At 44.6% G+C, this 14,995-nt stretch overlaps 1 protein-coding gene across 1 annotated transcript in view; it reads right to left on the bottom strand.

Annotated features, from left to right (window-relative positions):
• LOC142588350 (nose resistant to fluoxetine protein 6-like) overlaps nt 1–14,995 on the bottom strand; it is a 55,638-nt gene that overhangs the window by 29,682 nt on the left and 10,961 nt on the right. Inside the window, exons 2-4 of the mRNA XM_075699982.1 lie at nt 4,814–5,022; nt 2,267–2,381; nt 2,072–2,156 (exon numbers count right to left, since the gene is read on the bottom strand). Coding sequence (XP_075556097.1) covers nt 2,072–2,156; nt 2,267–2,381; nt 4,814–5,022 — 409 coding nt within the window. The remainder of the gene's footprint in view (nt 1–2,071; nt 2,157–2,266; nt 2,382–4,813; nt 5,023–14,995) is intronic.

Below are 14,995 nucleotides of genomic sequence, written 5' to 3'. Positions count from 1 at the left end.
GGTAGTGCCATTTTTCAAGTCTGGGGATCGTTCTTCACCGCTTAAGTATCGACCAATTTCTTTAACAAGTAACATTTGTAAATTAATCGAACATATCATACATTCCCAGGTCATTAACTATCTTGAAGAACATAACCTCATATTTAAGCAACAGCACGGTTTTCGCAGAGGCTATTCATGTGACACTCAGCTCGCTGGTTTTATTCACGACATACATTAATCAATAGACACCGGAATTCAAGTAGATGCCGTATTCCTAGATTATTCAAAAGCATTCGACCGTGTCCCTCATCGTCGACTTATTCACAAACTTATACAGCTGAACATTGACTCTACTGTTGTAACATGGATAAAAGACTTTCTTTCTAACAGAATGCAATTTACATCGGTTAACAATCACAACTCATCTCTAGTCCCCGTAACATCAGGTGTACCACAGGGAAGTGTGCTTGGGCCCCTACTTTTTCTAATTTATATTAATGATCTACCAGACGGCATCAAATCCAATATCAGACTATTTGCTGATGATTGCGTCATATATCGTAATATTCACTCTAACTATGATCACGACATTCTTCAATCTGACCTAAACGCAATAAACGTATGGTGTTCAACTTGGCTAATGCCTCTAAATCTTACTAAAACTAAATTCATGTCTTTTACTAACCAGGCGCCCCGAACATCAACATCTTACATCTTAAACAACAGCCTTGTTGAACAAGTTTCCAGCTACAAATATCTTGGCGTACACTTAACCCCTAACTTGACGTGGAATAATCACATTAACCATATCCTCGCTTCTGCAAACCGTTCGCTTGGTTTCCTTAAACATAACCTCAAACAAGCTCCCGTACACTTACGCAAATTGGCATACACAACACTAATACGCCCTAAAATAGAGTACGCGTCAGCCATATGGGATCCCCATCAAGCATACCTAATAACTGACTTAGAAGCCCTGCAGAACCGTGCTGTACGCTTCATCTTTTCAGATTATTCACGAGAAACAAGTATAGCAGCATTAAAAAATCGCGCCGAACTTGAAGCCTTGTCACTTCGCCGTAATATATCTCGTTTAACACTATTCCATAAGCTCTACCATCACGTATCCCTTCATAACGAGTTCATGCGTAAACCCTCAGTCATTTTTCCGCGTCGGGATCATTCTTGCAAAGTTCAATGCATAATGTGTCATTCCCTCGCATTTGGTCAGTCATTCATACCTCGCACCTCGAAAGAATGGAATAATCTGCCATCGCACATTGTCACCGAAACAAATGCCTTAAAATTTACAGACGCTCTACGCAGTACCATGAATACCTAATATATCACGTCTGACTCTCTGATTTGTAGACATATTTATTTTTTATTTTTTTGTTTGTTAATGCGCCGTTAACCAAGCTTCCACGACAGTGTCACATTTTGTACAAACCATTTAGAGTTCCTGTACTGATAACTATCATTATTTTTTCGTGTTTGTACGTTGATGCACTGTAATTAATCTTTTCCCAGTTTTGTTTTTCCATTGTATTTACATTACGCACTGTTCACCTCTCCTATGTAACATTTACCCTATGTAATACCCTCCCTAGAGGGCCTTTAGGGTTATTGTGAAATAAATAAATAAATAAAATAAAATATATAATTTTTTACACACGCGCCATGTAGTGGCGCTGCACGAATAATTTAATTTTCTTCTTAGCTTTTACTTCTTTACGATAAAGTTAACGATGGAGAACGTGTCGGTACCTGAGATTTTAAACAAGAAAGTATACGAAAACCGCCTGCTTCTTGGCCAATCACCCATAGTGGGTACGCGCCACTGTCTGGGACACAAGACACGAGACAAGTAACGCGTTACAAGAGTTTCTGAAAAACATGATAACATAGCGATTTATAAGTTCTTACATTTAACGTACTAAACTTCACTATCCACAAATTACTCGCGAGCATTTATTCACTTGGTTCAATCACTACGCTAGTTGGCTGCAAGTAAAGCTTATTTGCCGAAAGTGAATTTAGTTTGCAGAGGCAACTCGACAAACTGCATAATAATTATATTCTTGCCCACACGATCGAACTTTGCGTCTTGGTCATTGGAGGCTTCAGGTCGGTTACACAGTCCGTCACGACGAGATTGATCGTTCCTTGCACCACTGCAGGAGAGATAAAGAAAGGCGGTGAGTGCCTTCGTGTCCCAGTGCAGACATATGCATGTGCATTCGGGTAACAAGAGCCCGTTGACGGCCCTTTGATGCATACTTACGTGCGTCCAGAAGACTTTGAATATCGGTTTCAGTGCAGTCGCTGATGAAGCAAAATCCAATGCGCACGCCTTCGACGAACTTGTTGTTTCCACTTTCTAAGGCAAAATCGATGGCCTGCATCAAATAAAAAAAAAGGATTTGCCCGTCTCGATAGATTATATTTAGAGTATACTTTCGGAGATATCATTTCATATCAGTTGAAGATGCCTCTAACGAACCCCCATTAAACGCTACTTTTCGCTTTGACAAATTTGAGAAGGGCAAGAGTACACCGTAAATACCTATATAAGCGCCAATCATCGACAGTTATGAAAGAGTCATTTCAAATAAATTGGCACGTGAGTAATGATTTTGGTTACTTGGGTACGCAATTGAATAATACGCTATTTTGGTGAACCTGGTGGTATTCATGGCCTCTGAATTTACTCTTTTACTCGGGCTTCCCGACAGACCGTATGGTCGGGCACGTACATAAAACTACTTTACACTTGAATATTTTTAGGACGTCTATTCTAGAAACGCTTGTTGCTGGGCAAATTGCTGTGGTTTACAATACAGGGTGATCATTTTTAGGTTTACCGGAATACTTGAAGATTGCCTGTGGCAGATAGGATAATTCTTGTCTTTGAGCATTATTATTTAAAGAGGCGCACATTACTAGCACGATAAATTGAAACTCATATTCAATTAATTAACTTCTTAATTAATTACTTTACCGCGCACATCGCATTATACGAATTGTAGACGGTGAGTTTGCTAGACAATTCCCCTTGGGACGAACTTTCACAATGACACCAGTTTCGTGATATTATTTCCCGAAGTGTGGGAAGAAGTACATGGGCGTTCCATTTACTTTTATGCTTCAATGCATGAAAGAGCGTTCTGCTAAAAAAAGTAAGTGGAACAACAGTGAATTTTTTACGGCGAGTTTGATGGTGTATATCTCCAAACTGGTGTCATTCTGGAAATCCATTCCAAATGAATACGCCTTGCAAACTCTCCGGCTACAATTCGTAAATTGCAATATGTGCCATGAAGTAATTATTTATTGAGCCAATTAATGATTATTTTATTAGAATACATTTTTTTCAATTTCTCGTGCAAGGAATGTACACCTCTCTGCATAATCCATCACAAGGACTAGCATTATGTTAACTCCAACAGGCGAGCTTTTCAAATTTCAGAGAAAACTTAAATATGATCACCCCGTACGTTGTTGTTCTTGTCCGCGTCTTGTGCTTTGTGTGGTGTCTGTTTTCGTACAGAAAAAAAAATTCCGCTACTCCGATCGGTTAGCTTTTGTATCTCATGTGCTGAGGAGGCGCCCGGAGAAAAGCAAGCGCACCACTTCAGTCCTATTGTTCTGCTCAAGTCGAAACTGGAATGCGTTGTGCAAGCTCAGACACCACGTATATCCTTCACCATCACAATACTTGAAGTTATCAGGTATCCACAAACTTTGGTAAATGGTAAACATCGGACGCTGAAATGAGCGCAGTATGAGAATATGTGACTTTTCTTTCTCGCCGGTTCACAAGATTTGGTAATCGCGAACAGGTTGCTGTTTAGGCATGACGAAATGAACGTGAAGTATATGTCGCTGGAGAACAGCATATTGGCTACTAAACCTCCTGCGGGCCTTTGGCAGTTTCGCAATATTTTGGCATGTGAGGGCCTTCCGTTCCTGCTCGGCTCAGTTCTTCATAGAGCGTCCCCAATTCCTTCTCTCTCCCGATTTTAAGTGAACGGCCTATATCATCTTTGGGGGGCGGTGAATGGGTATGCAAGTTATACTAGCGGGCACAAAACATTGGTAGCGAAACGACATACTCATCCACGGGTCAAAGCTGATTTCCTGTCCGCAAATACAAGATTGTCAAGCCAGACGCGATACATTTACTGACACATAGAGACGGCAACAACAGGATGCACATTTGTCAGCCAGGCAGGACTCGGGCTCACGATTATTGTAAACTGCAGGCGGTGTTTACGCAGGCTCACTTATTTTGGCTGGAGCAAGCTTTAAAGCCTGAGGTCATTCAAAATGGGCGTTTATTCGAGCAACAAGGTGGCATTGGCATAGCATGCATGTCAGGCATACTGTCGCGACCGTTCTTTGTTTTCCCACATGAGTTGTTCACGATACCACTGGAATGTGTTCTCACCGGCATTTCTCATGGGCAATGCATGCAACAAAACGCGAGGCGCCTGTTCGGCGAAAGCCATGGTTGGCAGCCCTTGCGCTGAAGGGCTCCGCAGAGGCACTGGTGCTGCTATAAATTAACACGTTTTAGTATCTACTCATTCACAACGTACTTTTAGAACCATAGGGCTCACTTCTCATTGACACTATTTTAATGAATACATATTTTACACCATAATACTGAATATTTTAGGCCAATATACAGCCACTCAATTTCCACCACATTCAACTATCCTCATTGTCATTCATCACCAATTGTCATGGCGCTCTTTGGCCATTTCTGGCCCTTGCGCCAAAAAACAATAAGAATCAATCAATCATCAAAGCCATGGTTGTTGCTCACCCTAGGGTGGGACATTGTGATGGCCGGAGTCAGGTACCGGAGCACATCAGTGACGTTGCTATCCAGGTACAGGTTGCAGTAGTGGGCTCGTGCTGTTTCTCTACCATAGAAATCCCGCACTACCGTCTCGATGCACTCGTCGAAAGCTCCCACGTCTGAAAGGGTGCCTTGGAATAGCCCAGTGGGATACTTTCCTGAGGCATCTAACACTGAAAAAAAGAAGTCACTTTGTGATATAGCAACTATTTCAATTTATGCTACTGTTCCAAGCAATTTTACGCTCACTTCACGCCTACCACTTCTCCCTTATGCCCTTTTTTGATCCCTCCATTAAAATTTACCTCCAAATATAAAGCGAACGTAATGGTTACTTAGCTTCAATGTGTCCTAATTTTTAAACGCCTACCATACATATATACTGTGGTCCAGCAATGGGCCGCATAGATTATTTGGGCGGATATGTCACATTCTATACTTGCCGGACATTTTTTTGCCTCTTATGGCTACACACTTTCGAGATCGAGCCAAGCATAGGATTCATTCAAGACGAAATATATATGTGAAGGAGAAGAAAGGGAACCGAGGGGCCCGATTTTTGTTAATCATATCATAAGAAGCCAACAAACATTGACACCAAGGACAACATAGGGGAAATTACTTGTACTTACTAAATGAATTAAAGAAATTATAAATAGAAGGAAATGAAAGTGGATGAAAAAACAAGTTGCCGCAGGTGGGGAGCGATATATATATACAAAAACGAAGAAATGACTAGGCTCCAACCGCAAACTTTGCGGTCGCTCCATTGTGAAGAGCATCGCACGCGTAATGCGAAAACGTGCTTTTATATCCCACCTGCCGCTAGTTGTTTTTTCATCCACTTTCATTTCCATAAATTTATCACTTATTTAATTCGGTTGGTAAGTACTTGCTAATTATCAGTAGTAATTGCGGGCCCTGTCTTCCAGCCTCTGCGTTTCCTTGTATTTCTTCTCTCTTACCGTTATGTAGGCTTTCGCACTAAGTTTTTTTTAATGCTCCGATTAAATCTCCATGGTTTCATCTTCTCAGCAGTTACATCACACCCGCTAGACCTACATCTACTACACGTCATCATGAGTCCTATATACTTATATTGTTATGTGTAGAAAGACACAGACGAAAGAGGCGATTTACAGGCTATTGACACTGGACTGGAGCCAGAACGCCAGGCTGACATTGGCTCGCGCCAAGGGCACAGACCCACTTCGTCATCGTTCTCGCGGCGGCTCGTCCCTTGAGCATCGCTCGGTGATATCGTAATACTACCCCCCGGCGGCAAAAGCACCGTCACGGTGCTGTTAAATATCGAAGGCGCGTGGAGAGTTGTAGGGTTTGAGTCGGGCGACGTGGACAATGTCACTGGTTGTCACAGCAGAGGACGTAGTGGGCGTGGCTAGAACGATTTCGTAGGTGAAATCGGTCACTTGGCGAAGCACGCGATATGGGCCCGTGTGGCAGGAAAGCAGTTTTTCACAAAGGTCAACTTTACGCGATGGTGACCAAAGCAACACGAGGGTGCCGGGCACAAAATGGACATCACGGTCACGGAAGTCGTAGCGTTGCTTTTATTTGCCTTGAGAGACTTGTGACGAGCGCGCGCAAGTTGGCGAGCATGGTCAGCATGGGCGATAGCATCACGGGCATAAGCGCTAGTTGATGCTGTGGTGGACGGAAGCACAGTGTCCAGTGGTAGCGTCGGTTCACGGCCATGCAAGAGGTAAAAAGGAGAGAAGCCAGCAGTGTCGAGTCGGAAAGAGTTGTACACAAAGGTAATGTAATGTAGAGCGTGGTCCCAGTCATGGTTGTCGTCTGAAACGTATTTGGATAGCATGTCTGTAAGGGTGCGGTTCAAACGCTCAGTGAGGCCGTTCGTTTGAGGGCGGTAGGAGGTGGTAAATTTATGCTGTATTGAGCAGGCACGCATGATGTCGTCAATGACTTTGGCCAAGAACGTACGGCCACGGTCTGTTAGCAATTGACGCCGAGCACCATGAATCAAAATGATATCATGCAGGAGGAAGTCCGCAACATCAGTTGCGCAACTGGTCGGAAGAGCGCGGGTTACGGCGTAGCGGGTCGCGCAGTCAGCCACGACTGCAACCCACTTGTTCCCTGATGTAGATTCCGGAAATAGGCCGAGAAGGTCTAAGCCAGCACGATGGAAGGGCTCGGCAGGAATGTCCAGCTGCTGCAGGTAACCAGAGGGGAGCTGGGAAGGCTTCTTGTGTCGTTGGCAAAGTTGACAAGCGGAGACCTAACGTCGTACGGAACGGGCAAGGCCCGGCCAGAAAAAACGGCGACGTACACAGTCATAGGTTCGAGATGCGCCGAGATGTCCTGCCGTTGGTGCGTCGTGAAGCTCTTCTAGAATGGTTGAGCGGAGGTGTTTAGGTACGAAAAGTAGGAACTCAGAGCCGTCCGGATGAAGGTTATGACGGTACAGAGTACCGTCGCGGAGGACGAAGAGGTGGAGAGTGGCGTCGGCCGGAGAGTGTTCAAAACGGTCGACTCTGATGTAGGCGTCACGACGTTGCTCTTCAGCGAAATGAAGCAGCTGTGATACAGAGAATACGGAAGAAGCACTGGCAATATTAGAGGAGTCAGAGTCGTCAACAGGGTAACGCAACAAGCTGTCAGCGTCTTGGTGCAGGCGGCCAGACTTGTACACCACGGAATATGAAAATTCTTGTAGCCTCAAAGCCCATCGACCAAGCCGCCCTGTAGGATCTCTTAACGATGAGATCCAGCAGAGAGCATGATGGTCAGTGACTACGGAAAAATGGCGACCGTAAAGGTAAGGACGGAACTTCGCAACCGCCCTGACTACAGCAAGGCATTATCGTTCCGTGATGGAATAGTTGCGCTCCGATGGTGTGAGGAGGCGGCTCGCATAAACAATAACGCGATCCTGGCCACGTTGACGCTGGGCTAAGACGGCACCTATGCCATGACCGCTGGCATCTGTACGCAATTCTGTAGGGGCATCAGGATCGAAGTGGGCGAGAATGGGTGGTGAGGAAAGAAGAGTAACGAGACGAGAGAAGGCGGCGGCTTCTGCAGTACCCCACGAGAATTTTACGCCTTTCTTTAAAAGATTAGTGAGGGGTCTAGCAATTGCCGCAAAATCTTGAATAAAACGACGAAAGTACGAGCATAGCCCTACAAAACTTCGAACGTCTGCGGCTATCTTCATAACCGGAAAGTCTCGGACAGCGCGAGTTTTTTCGGGATCAGGCTGTACTCCGGAAGCGTCAACGAGGTGGCCCAGAACAGTAATTTGGCGGCGGCCGAAACGACATTTGGACGAGTTAAGTTGCAGCTTCGCCTTTAGAAATACATCAAGTATAGCTGTTAGACGCTCAAGGTGAGTGTCGAACGTGGGCGAGAAGACGATGACGTCGTCGAGGTAGCAGATACATGTGGACCATTTGAAACCTCGGAGCAAGGAGTCCATCATACGCTCAAAGGTGGCAGGGGCGTTGCATAATCCAAACGGCACTACTTTAAATTGGTATAGGCCATCAGGTGTGATGAACGCGGTTTTTTCACTGTCCATATCGTCAACATCAATCTGCCAGTATCCAGAACAAAGATCAATAGAAGAGAAATAGCTGGAATCGTGGAGGCAGTCAAGGGCCTCGTCTATACGTGGGAGTGGGTAGACGTCCTTTTTAGTAATGTTGTTCAGATGACGGTAGTCTACACAAAAGCGCCATGTGCCATCCTCCTTCTTAACCAACACTACAGGTGACGCCCAGGGACTCGAAGAAGGCTCAATGATGTTTTTGTCTAGCATTTTGTTCACTTCACTTTGAATTACTTGGCGTTTCGACGCAGAAACTTGATACGGTCGTCGGTGAATAGGAGTAGCATCGCCAGTAAGAATCCCATGCTTGACCGCGAGCGTCTGGCCTAAAGGGCGATCGTCGAAGTCGAAAATATCTCTGTAGGACGATAATACTTGGTAAAGGTCTTCAGCCTGCGCAGAAGACAGGTCCGTCGCAACCATTTTCTGTATCTTCGGATCGGTGGCCGAGGCTGGCACGATCGGCCTGTTAAGCTCGCAAGAAGCATCGGTCGATAAAGTTGCCACGTGATGGTCGCCGAGACAATCAACGTTGACAAGGCAAATACCTTGCGGTAGAATTTGCTTTGCCAATCCAAAGTTAAAGATAGACATGAAAGTGCTGTTCGCAGTAATAGTAAGTATACTGTGAGGCACGGTAACGTCATACTGTAGTGGAATGTCGGGCAGAGGAGTGACGAGGTACTCGCCATCAGGGACTGGTAGGGAAGACAAGAGTTCAATATATATATATATATATATATATATATATATATATATATATATATATATATATATATATATATATATGTATATAAATTCGTTGCATTACCGCAACGAGGCATTAAAATACAAATGTTTTTTTTACGTTTTTTTTTTTGACGTAGTGCGCGTCCTATGGCGGCGCTGTTAACGGCGCTCCGACGTCAGTCGGGGCGCGCTCCCGCTAGAATTATCTTCATTTTGATGCGATTTCTGGTGTTCTGACTGCGTCGCGCGTGGCACCGCGCTCCCCAATTACTGTCTGTATTTTTTTTCGGTTTTATTTCAATAAATGACAGCGTTAGAAAGGCAGCAAACGTTGTATATTAAATGTATGTTTTATGTCACCAGCCCAGGTGGTAGTCCAGTGGCTATGGCGTGGGGTGCTAAGCTCGAGGTCGCCGACTCGAGCCCGGCCGTGGCGGCCGCATTTCGATGGAGGCGAAATGCGGAAACGTTCGCGTATACGTACATTTAGGTGCACGTTAAAGAACCACAGGTGGTCAAAATGAATCCGCAGTCGTTCACTGCGGCGTGCCTCATAATCTCATAATCATACGGTAGTTTTGGCACGTAACATCCCAGAATATAAGTTTTTAATTACAAAAAGACCGTGTAACCACCGCCCTCGGGGCAGCGACACGAGCTCTTGGCTCAGTTATAAAACATCGCGCCAAGCGAGTAAATGAAAGCTTGAAAATGAAGCTTGATCGGAGGGCTCATTCGCAATATTTCGCGTCGACTAAGTGGCATTCTAGACGGATGCAAACTTTAAATTTCGCTCATAATTCTATTTAATTGGTGTTGCATATAGAAAGCCTTTTTCTGATCAGAAAGATGTCTTTTTTTTTTTAATGACAAGCGGCTTGCCTCGAACATTAGTTGTACCACGCTCTATCATATTTCGCAATTGTCAAACATGCTTCACACTATTCCCTTGCAAGTACATATCATTACCGCTTTCTAATGCAAAAATATTGTTTGTTCAGGTTAGCATGGTGCTGTTTCTGTTCAACACACTTTTAGACAACCGGAGACCACTCGGAAGACGTCACTTTCTCAGCGTAAGAATAAAGATGTTCTCATAAAAAAGAAGTAAACGCAGGAACTCCTGTGAACATATCTATAGCACCTTTGTACATCTACCCTCCCCCCCCCCCCCCCACCCCCACTTATCTTTTTTTTTCCCCTAGTGTGTTTAGCGCTCCAGCTAGTGATTCGGTCCAGTACCAGCCAGCCTGAACTTTTCAACTTTATTGTTTTAGTTTTAAATACGCATGATGCGCTTACTCCACAAAGTTTATTGAAAACGGTGATCTAGGCAAAGCTTGTCACCTGTTCTTATAGCGCTAATTCTCGTCGCTGGACAAACCTCGCCCTCTAAATAAACTCGCTACACACGACAGGAATGAAGAAAGGGTGGTGAAGAACATGGAGAAAGGGTGGTGCTGCGCCGACTAACTTGCAGGGGCGAGCTTTGTCACGATGGAAGTAATTGAGCTCAATTGAAATTATCTTGCGAAGGTCAGTACAGCAGCACAAGAATACGTAATTTTGCTTTACCCACAAATGTTTCCCGTCCTTCTATCGGGCGTTCCAGATTGCATTGTGGGTCAATGATGCTAAAGCAGTGCATGCATTAACGCACCGCAGCGACCACCTCGTTTCCGGAGCGGGGCATCAAACGTATTTCGTGATGTGCTTAACGCGCTGGGCAGCGAGAAAATCGGAATGTCTGTGGCCAACGGAGCGGGTGACCGAAAAAGCAGCCCGCGATAGACAGACACACAGTATTACAGCGCAGACGCAGTAGCTCAAGGCAAGTGCAGCAGTTCATCGTCGAAAAAAGGACCAGAAGATCATCATGATTGCCCTGCAACAACGTAACAGCAATGACGAGTAATCAACGCCACGCGCGTGTACGCATTGATGGCTATAACAGACGACGCCAGGAGCAATCCACCCTGAACGTGGTGACGACGGCGACTCCACGCGATCCCGCAGGGCAATAGTGTCCTGGAACATTTCGTATATACTGTTCTACAAACCTGCAGACTTGCATTTCAAGAACTCGAGCAGAGCAGGTCGGCCGACAGCGTTGCCTTCACGTAGCGTGCGCGTGCGTGTGCGGCGCAGCAGCGGAGTCCCCCCCGGCCCTCCTCTGACGTCACACGCGAGAGGGCGCTACTCAAACAACGCGGGGCTAATAGAACTGTGGAATGAGTTACTCGGTCTAGTTGAATCTTTATGGCCTGTTGACTTCGTTTTATTACATTGCGCACCATTGATTTTGCATTGCATCTTGCTTTTCTTCTTTGCCATCTTTGTATCTCGGACTCCCAACTCCTGCGATAGGCATTTGGGGCTACAGTATGTTTGAATGAATGAATGAATCAACCAATCAAAAACCCTACAGACTTCAGTGACACCTTCGGCAGAGTCTTTTATCAATGGCGTGTGAAATGCACGTGAATGTTGCGTGTCTCAGTATTCCATCCATTTCCAGTAAGCATTGCTAACGATTCATGAAAAAAAAATGCATTTCGAATAATTTAGAACATTTATTAGGGAAGGAAACAGCGTCACTTGCATGCAAAGGGCATAAATATACTATACAGGGTGTCCCAGTTAACTATATCATGCACTAAGATATAAAAAAAATAGCAAGGCATTACTCAAAAGAAACTTAGTTCATATTGTTTAGAGTACAGGGGTGTAGCTGCCAGTAATATTTTCGTTACAGAGATTTAATTAGGTAATCGTAATTATCTAGCTCATGACGTACTATCCTAATTTTTAAAGCGTCAAGGAGACATTTGGAGGCACAGCGAAGGGACATCTAACTGCGTTATCTTCAGCGAGGTACTAATTGCGTATTAATTTTTTTCCGACTGATAGATAAACCCCGCGAAATATGTAGAATACGACGGAATTGCGCTCCCACCCGGATCACGAAGCAGCGCCCTCGAACAGGCCCTCTGAGTTATCCAGGAGGAAATAAAGCAAACAAAAGAAAGCATCGTGATCGAGCTATAGTGTCTTAACTGCCGCGCCCCGGCTGAAGTAACACGTCGCGTTTGGTGTTACTTGGAAGCAAGCTGTGATAGTTGTTGTCTTAGCGTAGATAAAGTGCATGGATGGTTCTTTTTTTTGTAACAAAAGCTATTCCTACAAACGCGAATTGACAACGTCAGTGCAAATGTTTAAAGGTGCATTTTTTTCGTCCCAGTCGCTATGTCATTCTCTAATGAGCAGAAGGTAAACATGATCCTTTCTTTGGGATCTGCAAATGACAACAAGAGAAAGGCCGCAAATATATATATCACTCATGGAAGTGTGGCGGTAGACCAAACGCATCAACTATCATCAGGTATTATGAAAACCTGACACAAACCGGCAGCTTCAAGAAACAGCGGCGGAGGACTCCATCTTTGAGCCCTAGCCTATAGTACGCACGGATGTTCAAGCATTTATGGCCTCAAACTCTCATGCTAGCATGCGGGACGTGGCCCCCCAGGTACCAATTTCCAAGTCATCAGTTTGGAGGATATTAAATGACGGCCTTTCCCCCGTACCACCTTAACCAGCACCAATGCTTGGAAGATAGGGACCTGCAGAATCGTCTAGATTTCTGGTATTTGGTCCTCACAAAAGTCGATGAGTCACCGGACTTTTTGAGCAACATACTGTGCAGAGATGAAGCCAATTTTCCCAGAAATGCCTAGGTAAATTTGCATAATGCACACTATTGGAGGGACTCCAATCCACACTAGGTAAAGCGCAATCGGCACCAGTCCGAGTGTTCGCTCAATGTGCGTTTCGGAATTTACACCGGTGCTATAATCGGTCCCATCTTCTTCGATCACACACTGACTGGACAACGTTACGTGAACAAAATCCTTGAAGGAGTGGTGGGTGAGTTTCTCAGAAGTCCCGCTGTCACGTCTTTCACTTCTATTGTATCAGCAAGATGGGGCACCCGCACACAGCAGCAGTCGAGCACTAAACTGGCTGGATCTTCTTTTCATGCGCCAGAGAGTGGAAAGCACGGGCCTGTAAATTGGCTGGCTAGGTCACCTGACCTCTCTCCACTCTATTTCTTTCTTTGAAGCTATGTGAAAGATCGTGCTTACATTATTGAGACGGACGTAAGATTAGTTCAAGGCAAAGAAAACGTATGTTAGCCACTGAAAATGTGATAAAACGGACACATGTAGTACTGCGTCGCTGCAAAAGGAGACCTACTCGAACACGTCCTATATAGGCAGCAGCTGGTGTTCAACGGAGCTTACGAATTCATCGATAATAAGGACACACTGAAATCTGAAGGTCTTTTTATGGCCAAACATCAGGATTAGCAATACGGCTCATTTAGAAGTGGTATATTTACTTTCTTGAACGCATTGGTGTTGCCTTTTCTGTACACGTTGTTCGCTTCCCGGTCTGTTTATTTCGTCTCTTTCTTTTACACGAACCTGTTTTTGCAGCACGTATACAGTTTCATGAAAAATAAAACACTCACTTTAATTTGGCTTTGGCCCGAAGCAAGTTTCTGGCGCGAAATATAGCTTCGCGCGCACACTTTCGATGCCGCGCTAGAAAAGCGTGGTTTTGAAAGACTCTATGCCTATTACATTGCTTTTCGCATTTCGTGCGTGTTCAGAGCGGAGCTTCCGCCACGTTATGAAGGGGCTTTTGTTTTCAATATGACTAGTAGGCCTTGTGAGACGGATAATAAGTGTGACGTATACAAAGGAGAGGAAGGATAGCTGCGAAGCCACGAAACCGGCCGTTGGTGCTCCTTCCGTACCATTATTAAGGCGATGCACTGTCTCTTCGGGCTTGCGATAGGCATTGCAGTTACTTTCAATCAGCTTATTTGAGGGCGCTACTATGTGATGTGGGTGGGAGCGCACTCAAGTGGTATTTTTCACACTTCGTGAGGTTTCTTTGTCAGTCAGAAAAAAATTCACGCAATTAGTATGTGGCTGAAAACACCGCAGTTAGATGTCATTTTGGAGTGCCTACAAATGCCACATTGACACTTTGAAAATTAGGACAGTACTTCCTGTGTTTGATAATTAATTGCAATTACCGAATTAAATGACAGTAACTAAAGAATTACTGGCGGCTTCTCCACTGCACTGGAAACAATATGCATTAGGTTTCGTTCGAGTAAAGCAACTGCTCTTTTCTTTAAGACTTGGTGCCTGAGTTGGGGAACACTGCATAATTCACTTAGTAACCTAACTGAGCATAAGCCGGGTTCACTCGAAATCAGAATCAACAGCAGTGATGCGCAGCAGCGTTTATACTCGAACTCGCAGAAAGAGAGAGAGAGAGAGAAGGAGAGGTCACAGTTTCGCCGGGAAGGCGAAGCAGTATTAGTGATAGCCAAGTATGCGACAATTACACGAAGGACAATTACACCCCCGAGAGGCTGTGAAAATGAACTGTCTCCTACTATGAGGTCTATACATGTATACATACTTACATATATCTATATATATGAGGCACTATATAACGCCGTCACTTCAGCGCTCAATTCTTCGAGGTCACACGAAGTTTTTTTCAAATAAAAAAAAAATTTATATATATATATATATATATATATATATATATATATATATATATATATATATATATATATATATATCATCACCAGCCTGGCTACGCCCGCCCATACCAGGGCAAAGGCCGCTCCCATACTTCTCCAACTACCCCGGTAATGGGCTAATTGTAGCCATGTTGTCCCTGCAAACTTCTTAATCTCATACGTCCACCAAACTTTCTGCCGCTCCCAGCTACGCTTC

This window comes from Dermacentor variabilis, chromosome 1 (genome assembly GCF_050947875.1).
Source record: "Dermacentor variabilis isolate Ectoservices chromosome 1, ASM5094787v1, whole genome shotgun sequence".
NCBI lineage: Eukaryota > Metazoa > Arthropoda > Arachnida > Ixodida > Ixodidae > Dermacentor > Dermacentor variabilis.
The sequence above is the reverse complement of the archived record's forward strand: the minus strand, read 5'-3'. Positions and strand labels throughout refer to the sequence as shown.